This window comes from Ascidia mentula, chromosome 5 (assembly GCF_947561715.1).
Source record: "Ascidia mentula chromosome 5, kaAscMent1.1, whole genome shotgun sequence".
NCBI classification, from domain to species: Eukaryota; Metazoa; Chordata; class Ascidiacea; order Phlebobranchia; family Ascidiidae; genus Ascidia; species Ascidia mentula.
The window spans coordinates 4,480,000-4,493,563 of record NC_138570.1 but is presented as its reverse complement, the minus strand read 5'-3'; the positions used below and the strand labels follow the sequence as shown (position 1 = coordinate 4,493,563).

The following is a 13,564-nucleotide window of genomic DNA, read 5'->3' as shown; positions in this document are numbered from 1 at the left end:
GACATGGCAACCAGTTTTTACGATAAATGTAACGCTGGCTATGGCACACAATGCGTAAAACTTTCAAATAACGGTCGTTGAAAACAAAACGATTTAGGGTAAATGCATCTGACTGTTTCACAACTGACTATACGTATGAACCGGAAATTCACCAAATCGATAGTCAACGCAACCGACCAAAACAATTAGCAACCTATACTCATAGCAGCTGCAGTGCTTTTGATCTGTTATATTCTGCAATGGAAGTGCGATTTGTCTGGTTTATTAGCTCGGGGCATAAAATGTGGTATTCCACCAGCTTACAATTAACGAACTTGAAGAGGATACAAGGATTTTTTTGAATTTGACTGTCAGGTAGTGCAACATTTTCGTATTGTGTTGCTGTCTGACGTATTGCAATTTTGGATTACGATTTTCGAGAATATTTAAATTTCTTATTAAGTTACATAACTGCAGGGCTATACACAAGCAGAAATATGAAATAACCCAATAATAACACATAAATATCTATCTCAAAAGAAACAGAACTATTATTATTAGGCGCGGCAAATAAATTCGCAAGCAAATTGTTTGTGCGATGTACACACAAGAACAGAACCAAACATGCTGTTTTTGCCGCAATTGTATTGCAGGTGTCTTATTTGCGACTTGCGTATCAAGTTCCAAAGCAATTGAAACACGATAAATGCGAAACAAATCAACGTCATTTTGGACCTGAAGCACAAAGGGATCGGCTGTATTTGGATGTAGATCTGAACAGTGAAGATGCAAAAAAGGGTTTGCTGCATTTGAGGCAATATTTTGTGGGCGCTTGAAGGGACTTGCATGACTTTTTAAGCCACAATGGGAATTGCCAGTTGCATATAATGGAATCTGTGTTGATCATCATTGGTTGATACAGAAGTGTAACAGTTAAAAAAATAATGGATAGCAGTGAATTTATGTTTGAAAGATAAGATGAGAAACTGGTGCTATTAAAAGGCACCTAACAATAAAATTAACAGATAATAAAATTTGCCATTAAAAAGTAGCATTACAGAATTGTCAAGTAAAAACAAGCTCTGAACTTACAGGAATTATCGCACAAGTTAGACATCACGATTACATGTGAAAAAAGAAAAGAAAAACTGTAAAAAGACTTTCGCCAACATCAGCCTTCAAAATATAATGCCATGTCCCTGATTACATAGCCAATAACATTATATCATAAAAAATAAGGTGGATTGAAAAGTCATCACTGTCTGTTATATTACATGCTCCAGTAAATAAACTTATCATCTTTGGTTTCCAGCCATCTGTGGTTGAATGTTTTCCAAATGTTGTGGTATGTTCTCTTGAGCTGTAAAATAGAGACTAATCAGTACAAAGAGCTAACAAGAAATGTGAGTTACACAAAAAATAAAATCCATGTAGAACTACAAAGAAAGACAAAGGACTTAGGTTCGCTCTGATCTAACTTGTTAAAAAAATACCAAGTCTTTGTTGCTGTAAGACTGTCAGGAGATTCCTTATATGTTTTAAGAGTTCTAAAACTACAAAGCTGGCTATTTAGATTCTGAAAATTAGGATTTACTTTAATACTTATGGTAAAATTACTAGCACAAGCTATTACCTATTTGCTGGAAGCGCATATACCTCAAAACAGTCTGGTATTTGCGTTCCAAAATATTGCCATGGTAACAGTCCTGCAGCCTCCTCAGTTCAGATTCTGGCACCTTCAAGTGCATAAACCTGCTCCATCCATTCCCATGATGAGTGTCAATAAACTTGTAAATGGCACGTGCCACATCTATGTCTTCAGATGACAAAATGAACTATTAAACTATTGGTCAAGAATCGACACTTGTTTGATATATTCAAACTTGCAAAAATTCTGCTTTTGTGCAGAAAAAAATAGGAGCAACATGGAATTGTCAAGAAGTCATGCCCACAAAAAATTCAGGTCTCTAAAGTTTAGTAAAATACCAGTGTACTTTCAACACTATAGGAAAATATACAGAAAATGTCCGCAAACTATGACCTTGTTTTCATGAAAGTTAATCAGATAAAGCAAAATTAATTGATCTTATGCTAAGTTACGTAATGCTGATAAAACATCCAAATTATTTTACCTCTCTGCATGTGGGGAGGCATTTCAGCATCACTTTGCCGATGAATATCAGTTTCTTCATAAGCTTTGTTTAAAATTTCATCTATTTCATTATCTCTTCGTCTACCTGACAAATGTTTTGAAGTTGTCAACCATTGACATATAACACAGGATGTAAAATTAAGCTTCAATTTGAGCGGACAAACTGACAATGTGAACAAGTCCCCTATTGCGTTGGGTATTTTTAAACAATGGCTTTCCATTCACAGCACTGTTCCAACAGAAGTTTGCGCAACAAAATTTAAACTGTGTCCGATTTACCAAACTAACAAGAAAAAACACAAAATATCTTACACACCTAAACAAGATCTCCAACGGTCCAGTGCCTGGTATTTTTGCTCATTAGGGCTAAGGCCAGGTCTGCTAATAACACTTTGCAACTCCTGTTCATGGAGACCAACAAGTCGTATAAACTTAAGCCACAGGTCTCCTGAAACTTTATCAATGTACTTGTAGAATATGTTGGGAATTTGGGATTCCACACGAGTTCTGAAAATCAAAGTCATAAATGTCATCCAACAGTGATTGGTTTGAACTTTTTCTCATGAAAAGTAAGACCTACACGTTTAGCAGAAGACAAATTCGTTTCAAGAAAAACATAAACATATTTACAACAAATTAAAACTTCATACTCACCCGTCCATTTTGTTTACAGTAAGTCAATGTATCACATATGGAGACTTTATGGTAGAAAAAAAAAACAGTTCCGCAATTTCAACTTTACTTACAAATCGTACAGCTTGGTATTTTGTACTTCTACCTGTGATTTCTATGAATCCGGTATTATCTTGCTCTTAATTTCTGTTTCATTGTCATGCTTAATTGCGTTTTATCCGATGAGAAGTAGGCTATTTGCGTCATAGTTTTCAAAAACTTGGCACTGTTTTGTCTACTCTACACTCATGTCAATGAAAAGCTGAATAAGATCGACAATTGATGTTTTCGGTTATGAATAGTTAAGATTACAAAACCGTTTATTGAGTGTTTGTTTTCAATCGTAATTTTGTGAAATTTGACCGCACAGTGTACAGCACGATTCATGCGCATAGCCGGAAGCTATGCGATGCTGTTAGAAAGATAGTTTAGACGAAATGTAGCAGTCAGTCGTCGCACTACCAAAACAACTAAATAGAGTCGCTGCATGTTAGCTGTGTCATGTATGTAAATAAATTATGTTAACTGTTTTAACAAACTTCGCAAAAAAACGGTTTTAGTCAGTAAAGAGGTCCACGGGCCAGTCCAGTCGATTATCAGCTAACTTAGTCACAGACTTGGTGTTTTCTACAACTTGTTGCAGACTTTTATTAATTTCAAAAATAAACTGTTGTTATTGCCTTTTATTCACCATGCAGTGTTTAACTCTCCCATATTAGTACAAGGTGTTGTGTACATCCCTACCATGTCGTATGTGATTCCACGGCCAAGTGGACCTTGCTACGTTGGTTGCAGTGACGTCATCACCGATTACGGAAAGGAAAGAATCCTCTTTAGGCTTTTTTACCCGGCAGAGAAGTCTCCAACTGTGAAAGACGCCGTTTGGTTAACCGACTCAAGATATGCGGATGGCTTCGTGACCTTTAGTGGTTATCCCTATCTGTCATGGCTATTTCAGTGCTTATACGGCTCCGCTACAATGCCAGCTGGCTGGAATGCACAACCCTCAGTTCCAAGCGACGTCGACAAATTTCCGGTGGTCGTTTTATCGCACGGCGTGTCCGGGGACAAGGCATCGTACTCTAATATCTGCATTGAGCTCGCATCCTACGGCATGCTTGTCGTGGCTATGGAACACGCTGACCAATCAGCTTCCGCCACGTATTACTACGAAAAACTGCCGAACGACGACGGGTATTCGAAGAAATGGATCGATTATTTGGTGGTGCCAAGCGGAAGCGCGGATTCTGACAAAATTCGCAGCGACCAACTTAATCATCGTGCGGCAGAATGCAATAAAGTAGTTGAGTGCCTTCAGAATATCAACGATGGTACTTTTAACGGCATCGACACTTCCGTCGACCTCTCGGTGTATAAAGGAAAGATTGATCTCGACAAGCTGGCCCTGGTGGGTCACTCCTTTGGTGCGGCGACCGCTTTTACGGTTTTGGCCGCGGAAAACAGATACCAACTGGTGGTTGCCATGGATACCTGGAGTCACCCGCTGGCTGAGGCGACCTACAAAAATCTCCAAGAAAAGCCAATTATGTTTATAAACTCGGATACCTACCACAAGAAGCCCAATATCGCTAACATTATGCGACTGAAAAATAGCAGCGACCGGGCGGACCGAAAGTTGGTGACCATTAATGGCAGCGTTCATCAGTTTCCCACTGATTTTGGTTTGCTCTTGAGGTTCCAGTGGCTTTCCAAGCGCTTTATCTTGCGTGGAACCGAAGACCCATGGTTGGTTAGCAAGATTAACAACCAATTAATACGAGCGTTCGTCGGCAAGCACCTGTGCCTGAAGTTTGGATCGGATGTAGATGAGCTGGTAAAGGAGAATGAAAAGTTACTGCTTCTCGGTACAAATGTCGTGCTTGATGACGCCAGTGATGTTGCTGTGGCCGACAGAGAGTAATACATCGAGTGCAATACATCAAATAGTAATACACCGACTGCTGTGCTTTATATGCCTGCGTTTGTCAGTCCCTCAACACCCTTGTTTTTTGTTAATTGACTTATACTGAAAGCGGAAAGTTTTTAGCAGTGATAAGTTTACAATTAACATTACTATTTACGATCGCATAGCAATACACTTATTTGTTCACAAATAAACTACCTTTTTTATGTTGTACGTTGCTTTTGTGTTTCAAAATATTTAACTGTAATGTTGCAAACATGCCAATGTTCCAAAATACTGCAGTATACGCGTTTTGTCCAAACAATTTACAAGTTGGTTTATGTGAAAACAGATAAAACAAAATAAATTCAATGTGTTTGTTTTGTACAAGGGGATTTCCTCAAATTGAAATCAACCAAAATAATATAAACTCAATGAAGATTCATTTTATAGAACAAGCTGATTTGAACAAATAAAAAGTCTAAACCAATGGTCACCCTAAAATGCTGATTGAGCCCAAAACATACCAGCCAAGACATGCGGATCTGACATCACAATCACAATAGAGTCAGTCACGTGTCCGGTCCAAACAAGGCTTGTTGTGAACTGTGGACTCGCATCGTCACATGACAAACACCGCATACCCATCAGGTCTGGGAAAGTAATTTAAGTTGCATCAGATTTTCTTCAATGCCACGTAGGCATTGTGGCTATAAATCGAGGTGTGCTTGAATATTTTGTTAGGTGGATAGAGTGTATAATTTAAGCCAGCTGTTGGTCTGTTGCTTCCCAAGCAGAGAACAGACTCTGTTTATTTCTGGGGGGTCATGAGGATTCTGAAATGTTACTGCACAGATAGGTCAGTTGCAAAGTCCGCAGTAACGTGCTATTAGATTAAAATTATGAACGTTATATCCCAGTGGTATAGTTGCTCACTACAAGGGCCATATTCTATACCAGCTTAAGTTTCCTTTTATTAGATGACATTAAACGGTTCGAGTTCTTGTTATTTTGTTTGTTGACAAGATTTGAATTTTCTTCATTGTTGTCTTGCCACAATATCACATGGTTGTTCTGCTTTTTTTGTCGTTTAAAGTGAGTTAAATGCTTTGGGCGGTTGTGAACCACTGTTTAAATTTTTTTGTGTTGCACACAGATATTGATTGGCACTTTTGTATAAAATTCAGTGTACTGTTTCTATATAAAAACAATGTCAAGATTTCCAAGTCCTACGGGAAAATATGCTGTTGGCTGTACAGATGTTATATCAAAATGTGGTCGTGACCGTTGCTTTTTCCGGCTATTTTACCCCGCTAAAAACACGCAGATAAAACATTCTGAATGGTTACCATCTAGAGAATATGCTGATGGCTTTATGGATTTTATGAAACTAAAGCCCTTGTCTTGGGCATTTCGATTTTTGTTTTCTGGAATAACTATGCCTGCTGGTATGAACGAAGAATTTCTTGTCCCTGAGCCAGGTGAAAAAGTCCCTTTGGTTGTGTTTTCTCATGGGTTAGGAGCAAACAGAACAACATATAGCATGATTTGTATGGAACTAGCTTCTCATGGCACTGTGGTTGCCTCAGTGGAGCATGCGGATGAGTCAGCTTCAGCCACATATTATCTGGAAGAGGATGGCAACCAAAGTGGCAAGTTCAAGCAAGTGTGGATGCCATACCAACATGTTAAGTCCAAGGACCCCAATGAGCATTCCATAAGAAACAAGCAAGTCCACAGAAGGGCTGATGAATGTATCACAGTGCTTGACCACATGGAAGAAATAAACGAAGGTACATTTTCTGGTGTTGCAACTGATTTTGATCTCCAACAGTTCAAAGAAAAGCTTGACCTCAACAAAATAGCAATCATGGGTCATTCCTTTGGAGGTGGAACTACCATAACGTCTCTGGCTAAAGATGAAAGGTTTAAAGTTGCTGTATCTCTTGATTCGTGGATGTGGCCCCTTGACAAACAAGTTTACAAGGATGTCAAACCAGTGCCAATTCTTTTTGTAAACACGGAGACTTTCAACTGGCCTGCAAATGTTGCAAGCATGAGGAAGCTGGACCAGGACACATTTAACATCAGTGCTGAAAGAAGGTCTGTAACATTACTTGGCACAGTGCACCAATCTCAGTCAGACTTCTCCCTGTTAGTTAACTCGACATGGATTGCACAAATGTTTAAACTTAGAGGGCCTAAGGATCCGGTAACAATGAGTCTTATAAACAATGAATTTGTTGTAAGCTTCATCGGAAAGCATTTAAGCCTCGAATGTGGCAAAGAGGTGGATGATGTAATTGAAAAGCATAAACAGCATGTGATGGATGGTTTTAATATTAATATTGACGAAGAACAACTTGCTAGTTCAAAAGAAACACTGCGATCCTCTATATAATTTTGATTCAAGTTACTTCAAGTTCAAACAGTGCAGCATATTTTTTGTTTTATTTCTTCAATCAAACATCTTTAAAAAAAAATAAACTTACCAAACAGATTAAGTACACATTCATGCAAGGCAGGACTAACATGCTTGGTTATTATTACTTTTACCCTTTGTAAATGACATCCACTGTATTGTGCAGTTTATGTGTGCAATATTTTTTTCATGCTTGGAATTTGTTTTGGTAAATTCTGCTTTTTTAATTTGTTTTGGTCAAAATTTTTTTTAATTGTTATTTCATAGGTTCATGTACATAGTTAGCAACATGCCACATGCAAATGTCTGAATTTCCCGAGCCAACAGGTCCATATGCAGTGGGCTGTACAGATCTAGTTTCGAAATGTGGACCAGATCGCTGCTTATTTAGAATTTTTTATCCAGCTAACAAATCAGACAAATCCGAATGTGCCCTTTGGTTGCCATGCAATCAATATGCTGATGGTTTTCTTAAAATTGTAAATCTAAGTGTCTTCTCACGGATTTTTCAGTACTTTTTTTCTGGTGCTCGCATGCAAGCTTTTCTTAATGCAGACCTTGAGAGGAACAAAAGGACTGGAAAAATGCCAATAGTTGTTTTTTCACATGGTATGTGTGCCAATCGCACCACATACAGCCATATATGTATTGAACTTGCCTCCAAAGGTGCTCTAGTTGCATCCCTTGAACATTCAGATGGATCAGCCACTACTACATATTACTTGGAGCAAGATCCAAATGACTCTGCTAGATACAATCATCTATGGCTACCTTTCAACAATATACCTGTAAATCACCCCAAGGGACGTGAACTAAGAAATAACCAGCTTCACAAACGTGCTGATGACTGTGTCTCAACTCTTGGACATCTTGAAGAAATCAACAATGGTACATTTAGTGGCATTGCCACTGAAATTGATTTGACTCAGTTTAGGGGGCAGCTTGATTTTGACAAGGTTGCTATCCTTGGGCACTCGTTTGGAGGTGCAACAGCAATTGCCGCCCTCTCAAAGGAAAAACGATTTAAAGTTGGCATTGGATTGGACGCATGGATGTACCCATTGGATAAACAAATCTATAGAAATGTAGGATCTGTTCCGTTCCTTTTCATCAATGCATTTTCCTTTCAGTGGGCTGCAAATGTGGGTAGCATGCGGAAGTTAGACCCGGACACTTTTAACATTGAAGCTGAAAGAAAGATGGTCACTATTGCTGACTCAAACCATGTTACCCAAACTGACTTTTCATTGCTTTTGAAGTGGAACTGGCTCACAAGACTATGCAAGTTACACAGCAATACCGACCCAGCTGTTTTAATGAAGGTCAATCACGAATTGGTTGGAGCCTTTGTGGGAAAGCATTTAGGATTAGAATTTGGTGCAGAGCTTAATGATGTGGCAAAACAATATGAGCAACATGTTATTATGGGTTCAAATATAGTTGTAGATGAACAAAAAGTAATGCAGAGTAAAGAAAACCTTCGTAATTAATCACAAATGTTTGTAAGATAAGTCTTTAATTTTTGCCAACTGTGCTTTTTATATTAGTGTTGAAATATTGAATAGTTTTGTGTGTGTGTGCACTTACAAAGTTTTTAAAAATATGGTTATTAGTATTTTTGTGATTGTTTTTAATTACTTTTCATTTGTTGTTTTATCAGGTATATCATAGGGAAAAAGGATTGTCTTAATTAACAAAATGACTATATTTCCAAATCCAACTGGACCCTACTTAGTTGGATGCACTGAAGTGATGTCGAAACTGGGTCCAGACAGAAATTTTTTCAGGATGTTTTATCCTGCTAGTGCCACCAGTGATGGAGAAAAGGCTATTTGGCTTCCTGCAAGGGAATATGCATTTGGCTCTAGAATATTCAGATGGTTTATTTCAGATGCACGCATGAATGCTATCCTCAATGCCAATCTCTCACCTGAAATTGAAAAAATGCCTGTGGTTGTATTTTCACATGGTTTGGGATTGGGTGGCAATGTTTACAGTCAAATATGCATTGAACTGGCTTCTAAGGGAATGCTGGTGGCCGCTGTTGAGCATGGTGACCAGTCAGCATATTCTTCCTATTACCTAGAAGAAGACCCAGAGAACAAAGGCAACCTCAAGAAAGTTTTGATTCCCTATTTGAGTGTTAACACCAAAGACGGTACAAGTCACGGTATAAGAAACAAACAAGTCCACCAAAGGGCAGAAGAGTGTGAAACTACCCTAGGTCACCTAGAAGAAATTAACAGCGCCACCTTTGAAGGTGTTGGCACATCAATTGACTTCAAGCAGTTTCAAGGACACATCGATGTGGAAAAAAATGTTGTTATTGGCCATTCTTTTGGTGGGGCCACTGCAATTGCAGCAGTTGCCAAAGGAACCAAATTTAAAGTTGGAATTGGATTGGATTCGTGGGTTGCTGTATTGGAGGAAGAAGACTTTAAGAATGTTGCCCATGTTCCATTCCTGTCGATCAACTCAGTTAACTATCAGAAAGAGGAGGACATTGTTAGGATGCGCTACCTTGACAGCGAAAACTTTGGCATTGATGTTGAAAGAAGGCTTGTGACTCTGCTCAACTCAAACCATCTTACACAGTCTGATTTCATCTTGCTGACAAAGTGGAGCTGGTTTACAAGGCTGTTTAGGCTTCATGGGTCGGTGGATCCCCTTGTCTTGACAAAAGTCAATAACGACCTTGTGAGTGCATTTATTGGCAAGCATTTGGGGCTTGAGTGTGGAGCAGAAACCGATGATGTTGTAAAACTTCATGAGAAACATATTCTGGATGGAGGCGATGTGAAAATTGATGAAGATAAAGTGAAGCAGTTCAAGCAAGAAATCATTTCACAAGGAAGCTCTTAAATGTACCCTGTGCTTCTTTTGCCATCACTAATCATCTGTCTATATCTTAGTGGGAAAATTCGAATGCTTTACCTATTGCTGATGTTTCCCTTTTGCAGTTTGCACTAATTCTTCTTGTAAATATATTTGTTATATGTTATTGCACATTTAGTCGATTGTGTATGTGGCAGTTATAAGAATTGTCTATAGTGTAGACAGCAACATGAATGAAAATATTGTTACCTCCTTCTTTTATTTTATGTGTGTGTTTTGTGTCGGAAATTACTAATTGATAATATGTTTGTCATCATGTTTTTTTGCACTTACCTGACAATAAAACTAATGCAATATTAAAACTATGCTAGAAGTGGGTTGCGGAATAGCTCATCTTTGCAGAACCAAAATCAAGCTGAGAATTTTGTTTCATATTCGGCATGACGTTATAAATTGTGGCAAAACGTTTCTAAAAACAACGGAGTGGAATAATATACGCGTTTACTTCAAGCACTGTAAATTACATTGTCTGGATAAGCGGCACAAATGTTATGACCCTGATAACCGTCTAAATACACCCAATGCTAAACCAAGTTACCACACCGCATGATTTTAATAAACATAACAAAACAGAATACCACACTTACTGGGGAAGGCGGGCGCCTGTTACCGTTAATGCCATGTGTACAGGTGACCTCTGCCGTTGATGTGAATCAGTTGGGAAGCTTTTGTAGACCTTTTGTGTTGGGAAGCTTTTGTGGTGATAGCAAGGTTATCATTACAAAATGTTTAAAGGGGCGCAGCATTATTACCTAAAGCACAAAATACACAAATATGCGTTTGGGACAAAGTATAAAATTAAATGCTTGCCAGGGATAGACTTGACTTATGGTCACCCTAACCAGGACGATATTTGGCTACATTGTCTGCTGCCCACATAGCAACATCCCACAATCGATTTAATGCAGGGTCTGTTTCGACTCCCTAGCTGTTCCAAGTTAGCGAATGTTAAAACATTACAGTGGGTACATTGGTAATATTGTAACCTACATCTAGGATCAGAACAGAGTGCGAGAACTATTTGATTTCAAACGTAATGTCTAGAAAAAAAATTTTAAAGACAAAAAATGCTATTACGTTCTCACAATAGTTTTTGATCCTACAAAATGTAAATTATTTTCCGGAATGCAGTCGGATTTGTTGATCGAGTGCTAAAGCAATTACGTCACAGCGTCCAGCAAGGCGCCACGTTGCCCAAATAATCACGCGGACGACATTTTTTATGACAAGTGGTCACGGGTTCCGAATATGTCAAAAGTGCAATCGTGATTCGTTGGCTTGAATAAATTTTCCTGCGCAATTTTCGTCATTATTTATTTATACTTCTGTTTTTTGTGCATTTCATTAGTAATACCTATTCCATAGAAAATGGTGAAAGAAACGCAAATGTCATAATTTTGGAGAGTGCATTCAAAATGTTACGCTGCTTAGAGATACGTGATCAGAGTTTCAAAGTTCTTTTTACGTAAAAAAGTAAGTCATGCTATCACTAGCACACTTACATTGTCTGAAAATTGGTACTTGCAATGACATCAGTACGCGGTAATGCTGCAAAAATGCATGAATTTTATAAACTAAGTCATGTGGAACCATTATCCGTCACGTGTCATGTCCAAATATGGTTTGTTATGACCCGCAGACTCACGTGATAAACAAAGTCTCGTGCGCTGGGTCTTGTGATGTCAAAAATTTGCACGAGTTGCATCACGTTTGCTGGAAAGACACGTATACATGTCGGATATAAATTGGAGCCAAGAATGCCAGGTGAGTCAGAAGCAAATACTATTGTGGACTAAAAGTGTCCAACATAACTGCGGCATTAAACAATTTTTAAAACAAACATTTCCGGCGTTGGGCAGAAATAGGACTGTGAACGTTTGATTAAAACTTGTGGGTTTATAGGGCATAAACTTTTAAACGGTTTTACGTTTATATCAACTATTGCATTAGTTTCATAACACTTATTTTATGATTTTTATATTTGCAGATTAGCCTACATATTTTTACACTGAAGATTAAGTGAAAATACAAAGCTGAGAAATGCCTAACTTCCCAAAACCATCAGGTCGGTTTTCAGTTGGTTGCACCGAAGTGGTGTCAAAACTGGGTGCAGACCGAAGCTTGTTCAGGATGTTTTATCCTGCTTGTGTCACCGATGACCAGGAAAAAGCTGCTTGGCTTCCAGCCAGAGAGTATGCATTTGGTTCAAGATTCTTTGAGTGCTTTGTCTCTGAAGCACGCATGAATGCAATCTTAAATGCAAATGTTGAAAAAATGAAAATAGAAAAAATGCCGGTGGTTGTGTTCTCGCATGGTTTAGGGTTGGGTGGCAGCTGTTACAGCCAAATGTGCATTGAGTTGGCCTCAAAAGGGATGCTGGTGGCTGCGATAGAGCATGGTGACAAATCTGCCTGCACAACCTACTATCTGGAACAAGAACCAGAAGATGAGAGCAAATTAAGAAAGGTTTGGGTTCCAATGATGAAAGTTGATAAAAAGGATTGCAAAAATCACAACATAAGCAGCATCCAAACTCAAAGAAGAGCTGATGATTGCAAAGTTGTTTTGGAGCACTTGGAAGACATGAACAAAGGTGTTTTTGAGGGAGTTGGCACTGCAATCAACTTGTCACAGTTTCAAGGCCGCATTGATGTGGACAAAGCAGCTGTAATGGGGCATTGTTTTGGAGGTGCCACAGCAATTGCTGCTCTTACTGAAGGCACAAAGTTTAAGCTTGGCATTGGTTTAGATGCTTGGATGTCAGCTGTCAGTGAAGAGGTATACAAGAATGTGACTCCAGTCCCAATCCTGTTTATCAATTCTTCAGACTGTTTGAAGGAGGAAGATATTGCCAAGATGCGACAACTCGAGGGCAGCACTTTTGACATAAACGCAGAGAGAAAAATTGTTACAGTAAAGAATTCTCATTATCTGACACAGACCGATGTTGTCTTGTTGTCAAAATGGAACTGGTTCACAAGAATGTGCAAGCTACATGGTCCTGTGGATCCACTTGTGTTGACCAAAGTTAACAACGATCTTGTGGGGGGGTTTATCGGTCGTCATTTGGGGCTTGATTTTGGAGCCAGTGTGGATGGGATCGTGAAGCAGCATGAGAAGCATGTGATTGATAATAGTGATGTTGAAGCCCTAGGTGATAAATTGAAAGAATTCAAGATTGAAATGGGGGAGAACATGCAGAAAGTTTATTAACTCTGCAAACACTTTGCATAAATTGTGTAGCTTGTTGTTTGCAGTGATGTAACAGTATTAACAGTTTTTTTTTGACTTGTGTGTTATACATGATAATTTGCACTTTACCTTGTCGAGACAAATCAATATTGTGTATTATTTGTTTGCAGTTGTATTTCATACATTACAACTTTCATACTTTTGTTTGTTACAACAGTGGCTCTGTTTTGTTTGCCTCACTTACCTCTGCTGTTTGTCTCAATTTTACCTGTTCTTGACATTTTAATGTTGTATAAATGTGTTTACCTAACCTGACAATAAAATTCAACTATTAATTGCTGTTGTTTTT

At 38.5% G+C, this 13,564-nt stretch overlaps 6 protein-coding genes across 7 annotated transcripts; 5 read left to right on the top strand and 1 right to left on the bottom strand.

Moving 5' to 3' along the window:
* Positions 1-102: 102 nt before the first annotated feature.
* Positions 103-2,947, bottom strand: LOC145903279 (uncharacterized). 2 transcript variants are annotated; one of them, XM_082991350.1, is made up of 5 exons: positions 2,786-2,947; positions 2,448-2,638; positions 2,112-2,216; positions 1,636-1,795; positions 103-1,339 (listed from the first exon to the last, which is right to left on the bottom strand). In XM_082991350.1, exons 1-5 carry the CDS (start codon positions 2,791-2,793, stop codon positions 1,183-1,185), a joined length of 621 nt encoding a protein of 206 aa, XP_082847476.1. In that variant the 5' UTR covers positions 2,794-2,947; the 3' UTR covers positions 103-1,182. The 2 variants fall into 2 exon arrangements, with proteins under 2 accessions (XP_082847476.1, XP_082847477.1); XM_082991351.1 differs by having other exon boundaries at positions 1,613-1,795; positions 2,786-2,940.
* Positions 2,948-3,249: 302 nt separating this feature from the next.
* Positions 3,250-4,882, top strand: LOC145903441 (platelet-activating factor acetylhydrolase-like). Its single transcript, XM_082991521.1, has one exon. The coding sequence runs from the start codon at positions 3,549-3,551 to the stop codon at positions 4,722-4,724; it is 1,176 nt and encodes a 391-aa protein (XP_082847647.1). The 5' UTR covers positions 3,250-3,548; the 3' UTR covers positions 4,725-4,882.
* Positions 4,883-5,866: 984 nt separating this feature from the next.
* LOC145901895 (platelet-activating factor acetylhydrolase-like) lies at positions 5,867-7,395 on the top strand. Its single transcript, XM_082989705.1, has one exon. The coding sequence runs from the start codon at positions 5,917-5,919 to the stop codon at positions 7,105-7,107; it is 1,191 nt and encodes a 396-aa protein (XP_082845831.1). The 5' UTR covers positions 5,867-5,916; the 3' UTR covers positions 7,108-7,395.
* A 29-nt stretch (positions 7,396-7,424) lies between these two features.
* On the top strand, positions 7,425-8,788 carry LOC145901894 (platelet-activating factor acetylhydrolase-like). The gene has a single exon (XM_082989704.1). It carries the CDS (start codon positions 7,425-7,427, stop codon positions 8,616-8,618), a length of 1,194 nt encoding a protein of 397 aa, XP_082845830.1. The 3' UTR covers positions 8,619-8,788.
* LOC145901896 (platelet-activating factor acetylhydrolase-like) lies at positions 8,750-10,293 on the top strand. The gene has a single exon (XM_082989706.1). The coding sequence runs from the start codon at positions 8,827-8,829 to the stop codon at positions 9,988-9,990; it is 1,164 nt and encodes a 387-aa protein (XP_082845832.1). The 5' UTR covers positions 8,750-8,826; the 3' UTR covers positions 9,991-10,293.
* A 1,382-nt stretch (positions 10,294-11,675) lies between these two features.
* Positions 11,676-13,550, top strand: LOC145902743 (platelet-activating factor acetylhydrolase-like). The gene is made up of 2 exons (XM_082990843.1): positions 11,676-11,787; positions 12,011-13,550. The coding sequence occupies exon 2, from the start codon at positions 12,064-12,066 to the stop codon at positions 13,234-13,236; it is 1,173 nt and encodes a 390-aa protein (XP_082846969.1). The 5' UTR covers positions 11,676-11,787; positions 12,011-12,063; the 3' UTR covers positions 13,237-13,550.
* Positions 13,551-13,564: the final 14 nt, after the last annotated feature.

Coding starts and splice junctions, on each gene's coding strand:
- LOC145903279 (XM_082991350.1), bottom strand. Junction 2,217..2,447: donor CCGTTGGAGATCTTGTTTAG/GTGTGTAAGATA, acceptor AACATTTGTCAG/GTAGACGAAGAGATAATGAA. Junction 1,340..1,635: donor AAATACCAGACTGTTTTGAG/GTATATGCGCTT, acceptor TCTATTTTACAG/CTCAAGAGAACATACCACAA.
- LOC145903441 (XM_082991521.1), top strand. CDS start 3,549: ATGTCGTATGTGATTCCACGGCCAAGTGGACCTTGCTACGTTGGTTGC.
- LOC145901895 (XM_082989705.1), top strand. CDS start 5,917: ATGTCAAGATTTCCAAGTCCTACGGGAAAATATGCTGTTGGCTGTACA.
- LOC145901894 (XM_082989704.1), top strand. CDS start 7,425: ATGCAAATGTCTGAATTTCCCGAGCCAACAGGTCCATATGCAGTGGGC.
- LOC145901896 (XM_082989706.1), top strand. CDS start 8,827: ATGACTATATTTCCAAATCCAACTGGACCCTACTTAGTTGGATGCACT.
- LOC145902743 (XM_082990843.1), top strand. CDS start 12,064: ATGCCTAACTTCCCAAAACCATCAGGTCGGTTTTCAGTTGGTTGCACC.